Below are 7,978 nucleotides of genomic sequence, written 5' to 3' on the forward strand. Positions count from 1 at the left end.
TGCTATAAAGACACATGCACATGTATATTTAAAAATGATGTATTTTCTATTAAAAAAAAAAAAACTGGGGAATCATCACTTAAGCTGAACTCTTACTTTTTAAAGGAACCCTTGGGAGTAACCTCCTAGGCTACTTTTATGTATAAACAATAAAAGTGGCTCTGGTCTGTTTGAAAGAGGTTCTAGTGACAAACCCAGCCCAACAGACCTGATCCTTACCTAAATTGCTTGGCCTCCACGGTCACTTCTGAGGACTACTGGGAGCAAAGCAGTCTGAATATCATCAAGTTGATTCACCCCCTCCTCCAATCTTGTTTAGCCCCACAATCTCTTAAGCAAACACTCACATCTGTACACTTTCACACAGGAAATTTCAGTTCAGAGCTTGATCAAATGAACACAGAATTGACATTGGGTACTTCAATGAATGGTGCTTGAATAAATGAAAGTCCTTAGTACTTTAGACAGACAAGTCTACTTACCATGTTTTTCTAGATGCTGACAGCAGCTGTCCACCAGCCTAGGGACCTGTCTGTAAATAGGATTCAGACTGAGTTTCTTATCTCTGGCTTTTTCTTTTTTACTTTGAGCCTCAACAGGCAAGGAAAGTTGTAAAGCTTCTAGTAGTCGAGACTGATTGTCATCAAGATCCGTGATAGAATCCACTGACATGGCACCCTGCAAGTGACACAGAGCTGTGAACATAAAGTACAGATAGCCAAAAAAACTAGCTGCCCCCAGATGCTAACCAATACATACTTTTGCTCATGACTCTTTATCACACTTGAAATAATACTGCTTGATTTCTTCAATTGTTCTGTTTGTATATTGAAAGAAAAAATATGCCTTTTGAAAGAGTTAGAAAACCTCTACAAGGTTTCCTCAAGCTAATGGCAGTTACAATTTCAACAATAGACAAAATTTTCCAAATGGAAGAACAAGCAATGGGAAACATATAATTAAAGTATTTTGGCCCAACCACTTCATTTCTTGAAACAAGAAAAAAATTACATACTCAATGAATGAGGTAGTCAGAGAAGTTTTGTAAATAAAAATCTCAACTATGGTTCTAGGAAGTAGATTTTAAAATATAATGATTCCATAAAACAGCCTGAGCTTAGTTTTCCTGAGAAACAGCACAAAGTGCTTTATTAGAGAGGTGGTCCTGGGAAACACCTACAGGGGAGGGGGGAAATGAGACAAGGAAGGAAAGGCAGCTGACGAAGGGAGCATTATCAAGTCTATTATCATTGTGGGCAACTGGAGTTCAATCTTTCTGGGGAGCTCTAGGAGACAGCTGTAGATCATGCACCTTAGAGCTATCCCTATCAAGTGAGAGAGCTGGGGTATTTATACACCAAGCCTCAGGAATCACTGCTTAAGGGCAGCCTCTGGTGGGGGCAGAGAGATAATATTATCTCCTAAGTACTTCAGCCTGCCATTTGGATGGGCTGGGTGCCTCTGGCATCAGAGAAAGCCCTCAGCAAAGAAATAAGGTGTTGGCAGATGGAAGGTGAGCTGGCATGCTAGGAATGGTAAAGGGTCAGGGAAAGGGAGCAGCGCACCAGTCGCATTTGCCACACCCATACTTGATGAAGCACTGAGAAAGCAGTTGGCTAGCCAGGCCTGGACAGAGGAGAGGGCATTTGGGAGAACAATTGCCTGAGCCCTACATTCCCAGAAAGCTAAAATTTAGAGTTTTAGTGTTATTGTTGTATGACAATATACAGTCTGAGACACAATGACAGAACAATTCCATCATGCAAATTCAAGCATTCCATAATTTTGTAATTTCATTTTAAACGTAGTCAATACTGCAAAACAGCAATGGATCAGGTCTCTCTCTGCCTTGGACAAGCCCTGAATGTTAGGGGCTGATTGAAAAATGTGGGTTTTAAGTGGGAAGTGTCTGGAGTTTTAACTAGGGCAGTCTTCAACAGCTGGAGGTGGCAAAAATTTTGGGTCTCCACGTGACAGTGAAAAAAGGGAGAGAAGGTCAGGTGTGGTGGCTCATGCCTGTAAACCAAGCACTTTGGATCACTTGAGTTAGAAAGTTCAAGACCAGTCTGGGCAACACAGTGAGACCACATCTCTACTAAATAATAATAATAGCTAGGCGTGGTGGTGTGCATCTGTAGTCCCAGCTACTGGGGAGGTTGAGGCAGGAGGATCGCTTGAGCCCAGGAGATTGAAGCTGCAGTGAGCAGTGATCATGCCACTGCACTCCAGTCTGGGCAACAGAGCAAGACCCTGAGTCAAAAAATAAAAGATAAAATGAAATGCAGATTTGTTTTAAAAGGGAGAGAAGATCTTCCAGTGACCTGGAAGCTTTAGAGATGCTTATCAACAGACTCAGCCAATCACCAACCAGTTTGCCTGAACAATTCAAATAATAGCACAGTACCTAGAACATAGTACTTAACAACTGGTACCATATTGTTAGAGTATTTGAAAGAGGATATATAGAGGATTCTATGGTTCTGTTTGAGAAAAAGAAATGCTCCATTGATAAGGAAAAAGCTCATTGTTTAGGAAGACCCACCACCAATTCATTTGGCCAGACATGTTCTCAGACTGGTGATGAAGAAAGTATTAATAGCTAAAACACCGGGCCTTGCCCTCAAGCCTCACAGTCTAGTGGGCAAGTTATGGCAAGACTGACAGATTACAAGAGACCAGAATCAATGGTGATATTGTCGAATGTTTAGGAGAGCATGCAGCACAGATGTGACAAAGGAGGGACACCAATAGCTTCAAGAGGAGTCAGGACAAGGTCTGAGGCTATGCAAGGTGCCACATGCCCAGTGCACATTCTTCATTAATGGAGTTTGTTGACAGACACCTGAACACCAACTACATATCCAGTTTTCACATGAACAAAAAGTCAATAACTGTACATCTTCAGTTTTCCTAGCACTGGTGTCAGAGCAAATACTGGCCACCTCACCCTCCTCCTAGCCCGAGGAGCCGGTTCCGGGGTGTTTGGGGACGTTGACTCATTCGGTGTTTCTGAGGTTGAGCTGAGAGATGAGTTACTGCTTGAGAGTTCTTTGTTTTGTCTTTTATTTCCAAATGGGAGGAGGGAAGCCACAAAGTCAGATGCATCTTTCTGCTCATCCCTCTGCAAGTCCTGCTTGAGTTTATAGGTCCTGTCATTCGCAATGACTTGGGATAAGGGCATTCCAAATGCCTGCGGGATGAATTCTGGAATCAAAAAACAGACATTCACTTTCAGAGACTGACTGGACCAGTGAACACTCTCATTTATGTTTCAGACCTAAGTAAGGACAGACATGTTCAAAGGAATGTTTTCTGAAGAATTGACTCATCGATCAAAATAAAAAGGTGACATTTGTGTTAATCAGAATGGCCCAAGTTTCCATTTCAATAAAGAAAACTAGTATTTATAAATACACATCTTAGACATCTAGGTCTCTAGTTTTTCTCCATGTCTCAAGTCTATACATTCATTCAACAGGCATTTATTGATTGCACACTACGAGCCACAACAAGCTAGGCAATGGGAAGCGCAAAGCTTATAAAAGATACAATTCTTTCTCCTGAGGTGTTCAGAGTATGGGTTGGGGTGAAGAAGTGGATAATCAGAAAAGCAAATCATTTATAGACTGACTATTAGGTGTTATAATAGAGAGATGCATAAAGCTAAGGCTGAAATTTAGTCAACTGAATACACTTTGAGGTTCCCAGCAAGAGTTAGCATATGAAATGATAACCTGACAGGCAGAGGAGCAGTTTGGGAACTGCTTGGGAAGGAGTCTGCTCTGTTTTCGTTGTGTTCCTCATCCCCACATTCTATTTCCAGCCAGCTAGGTTGGGGCTGTCACTCTCGTGATCTATACTCAAGCCATTCTACTGGCCACATGCAGAGTGGACTCAGCCACTAAATATCTCATGGGAGGCCCAGGAAACAATTTGTTAAATCCTTTAATAAGGAGAATTTGGGGAAAGGGGCATAGTGCAGAAATCGATGGCTTTATTTGGAGACATACATAGATTTCCTTTCTGAATTTCTGTCATAAATCTGTTTGTATACACATACTTTGGATCCTTAGGGCCAGGAGTTTTATTGGCAATATTTTGGATTCATGCTGAAAGGCACTAATAATGTAATCAGATGTATTATTCTTTTTAGACTACAAATTAGGTCTCCTAGCAGCAGTAAGTTGGAATCTAACCTCTCCATTGTTTTTAGAAGCCCTATGAATGAAACTAAAATGATCAAGGGAAAATAATTCTAAGGTTGGTTGTTCTTTGAAAGAAAAAGCTAACATTAAATTAGGTAGAAAGATACTTTAAAAAGTTTTCCTCCTTGATCCATGGCAACATTTCGAACATCACTGCGCTAATGACCAAGTCTACATTAAAAGGAGAAATGTTACTTGAAAAGCCTGCACTTCTGGTTCTATCAAAGCATGCAATTTGTTTTGAAGTAAAAAATCAAAATTTTAGTATTTCGGGATTTTCAGAGGATGCTTGCCATTCTTTAGCAAAAAGCTAAGTGATACATGGTAATAAAAAATAATTAGGTACTTCTCCTTTGAGTGATCAATTTAGACAGTGCAGTGAGGTATAATTCTCACTATTGATAATAGGCTGTGTCTACTACTAGCAAAATTAGAAACCAAGGGGGATAGTGCCAGACCTCCTGTTATGTACCCTGAGGAGATGCATGCGCGCGCGCGCGCGCACACACACACACACACACACACACACATAGATATAATCTTGTCTGTAGAAATGATCAAATATTACTTTTAAAAGGTTGGAAAAGTCTGGAAACGTGGATGGTAAGGCTGACAACTACATGAAATAACAAAAATAGAGGGGATAATAAGAGTGAAAAGAACATTGATAAATGTACAAGTGACACATCTGCTCAGGTGGGCATACGCATGGCAGGGATTTACTATAAGATGGGGACTACTGAGCCCTTTCCCAGTCATTTTTTCCATCTAAGGAAAACCAACCAGACTAGTTTAGAGACTTCTTATACCTCTGGTGCAGATCCTCCCCACCAGCAAATAATTCTGCCTTGTTTCAGGAGAAGAGCAACCAGCAGATGCAAAGGCTCCAACTCTTCACACCTGCTGTACCTGTGCCCTACACCACCTCCCTTTGCATGATATGTAGGTGTGACTTGGCATCCTGCCAGCCTTTCTGCCTCTCCCTGGTTCCCATGCTCTCCCACCTGCCATTCAACTATGGATAAGTTTAAACCATGGATAATGGTATACTGCACTCAAGAGCTCAAAAATATTACCCTAATACTCTTAGAGTATAAATAGGGTTCAGCAATTATTTTCTGTAAAGGGCCAGATAGCAAATATTTTAGGCTTTGTGGATATGGCTGGGGCTTAGAATGGCTAGGATGCAAAATGATAGGGTGCTCGCATTCAGCATGGGGCAAGTGCAGAGTCAGCATGCAGACTGAGCATTTCCTTCAATTCTGTGGCCTAGGTGCTCAATTTGCCTCACTCCAGCCTCCGCCCTGTTGGCAGGCTGCACAGTCTTTGTGGTAGCTACTCAACCTGCCAGTCTAGCAGGAAAGCAGCCACAGACAGTAAGTAAATAAATGGGCATGGCTGTGTTCTAGTAAAGCTTTATTTACAAAGACAGCTGGTGGGCCACCCCTGCTATAAATTACATCTTCTTGTGCCTGTATCTTCAACCTCTTTTTTTCTACTATTCTTTTACTACATATATTCAAGCAGCTACTTCTTAAAAAAAATAAATAACCCTCGATCCACTCTTTTCTTTTCTCCATGGTTTACCCCCTCTCCTTTTGCCACAGTTAAAATTCCCTAAAATGTTTCCTTTACTTTCTGGCCTATAACTTTCTCACCTACCACTCTTTCCTCACTTCATCCTGTCTAGCTGATACCTCCATTAGATTCTAAAGCAGCTCCCTCTAAGTCATTGCTGTCTTCAGGGTCATTAAATTCAGTGTTTTTGACAGCTCTGTTTCATTTGCCCTTTTGTCATCCTTTAACCCTGATTGCCATTTCCTGAAATGCTCCCTGTCCTTTGCATCCTGGATATACTAACTGGGTTTTTCTCTACCTCTCTGGCTACATTCTTGCCCCTTTTTCTGGCTTATCATCTTCTACCTGGGTTTTCAATGTGGAAGGTCCTCAGAGCTCAATCTTAACCCTCCTCATCACTCTTGTCTCTCTATGTAAGTAACAGCACGATACGCATAACTTAAACTTCCATCCATACACATTTCACACCTTATTGCTACCTCTAGCTCAGACCCCTTCGTTGAGCACTAACCACTTCTTCCACCTTCTTATCTGGATGTCCCAAAGGCATTTTTTTTTTTTTTTTTTTTTTTTTTTTTGAGACGGAGTCTCGCTCTGTCGCCCAGGCTGGAGTGCAGTGGCCGGATCTCAGCTCACTGCAAGCTCCGCCTCTCGGGTTTACGCCATTCTCCTGCTTCAGCCTCCTGAGTAGCTGGGACTACAGGCGCCCGCCATCTCGCCCGGCTAGTTTTTTGTATTTTTTAGTAGAGACGGGGTTTCACAATGTTAGCCAGGATGGTCTCGATCTCCTGACCTCGTGATCCGCCCGTCTCAGCCTCCCAAAGTGCTGGGATTACAGGCTTGAGCCACCGCGCCCGGCCCCAAAGGCATTTCTTACTCTTTGTCTTCCCTTACAAGGTCTTACTCAGATTTCCAAAAGTTTGCCTGTTCTTCATGTGGGAGAACCAGAAATCTGAGAGTCATCCTTGATACTTCACTCCTTCTTACATCCCATTTTCACTCCATCATCAAATCTTTATCATGTGACTTTCACATTATCTCTTTTTTCCATTCACTTCTCTCCACTTCCACCATCACTCCCACCCTAGTCTAAGGTACCATTATCTTTCTCCTGAACTTCCAGATCAAAAGTCATGCTGTGGCCCAGTACTGTGTGAGCTGGCCCCTTCCTAACCTTCTCAGAAACAACACACTCCCTGATTCTTTCCTTTCTTCTTATCCTAGAAGTACTACCACTCAATGACAACATTCAATATATGTTCTTTGATAATTTCTGCATAGTGATATCTGATAACTTGACTGTTCTGCCATTTAATATGGAGCAAAATTAAAAGTTGTATGAGCTATTTGTATCTAGTGTTATTTCACAGCTCACATACAGTGACATACCTAGATAGTGAGGAAAATAAAACATGATACAATATGATTTCACCATAAAGAACAGTGCCAGAACTGAACTCTGTCCAGATTCAGTTCTCTTTCCAGATACACATGTATGTGGATACATATATGGCATAATCTGAAAATATCCTGGCAGGGGTTGTTGGGGGTACAATCTCCCGGAGTTACATCACAGTAAAACCTATTCCCCATGTGCTCAGTTTAGGAAGTCCATTAATAAAACAAAGTAGCTATTTTTAAAATTACTTAATTTTAAAATTACTTTTGACACAAAGAAATTTTGGAAGTTCTGAAAATTTTAAAACTCTTTTGATTATCAAGAAATATAACTAAGAGAAATTAAGGGCTTGGAATTATTCTGTATGAAAATATGTTTTCTGATTAGTGTCAATCTTGAATTAGTTTCCATATGTAAATCAAAAGTCACACGGGCACTGCTTAAGTGGCATGGGGAACATAGGAGTGTCACATGATCCACTATATATCAAGGCAATTAAATAACATACAGGACATGATTCATTCTGATGAAATCAATTAATATGGTAGCATATCAACCATTTATGAATCACTATTGGGAGAGCAATTCGATTCTAAAAGGCTGCTTCTGTTTATTTTTAGATTACCTAACTCAGGAGATCATTTAGTTTCCTGTTTTCCTTCTTTTACTCTTGGTTTCAAATGACCATTTTTCACATGTGCAGCTGTTACAAACCCAAATGCTAATATCCAACTGGAAGGAAATTATATGAATAGATTACATCTGTGCCAGACTGGCACCCCCCCCCCCCCCCCCC

The 7,978-nt window shown here is 41.1% G+C and overlaps 1 protein-coding gene across 1 annotated transcript in view; it reads right to left on the minus strand.

Annotated features, from left to right (window-relative positions):
* Window positions 1–7,978, minus strand: part of ARHGAP6 (Rho GTPase activating protein 6) — a 67,141-nt gene that overhangs the window by 53,956 nt on the left and 5,207 nt on the right. Inside the window, 2 exon segments of the mRNA XM_017861684.1 lie at window positions 483–678; window positions 2,948–3,204. Of these exon segments, the coding sequence (XP_017717173.1) occupies window positions 483–678; window positions 2,948–3,181 (430 nt within the window). The 5' untranslated portion in view covers window positions 3,182–3,204.

The sequence above is a fragment of the Rhinopithecus bieti genome, unplaced genomic scaffold (genome assembly GCF_001698545.2).
Source record: "Rhinopithecus bieti isolate Rb0 unplaced genomic scaffold, ASM169854v2 scaffold_62762, whole genome shotgun sequence".
Lineage (NCBI taxonomy): Eukaryota > Metazoa > Chordata > Mammalia > Primates > Cercopithecidae > Rhinopithecus > Rhinopithecus bieti.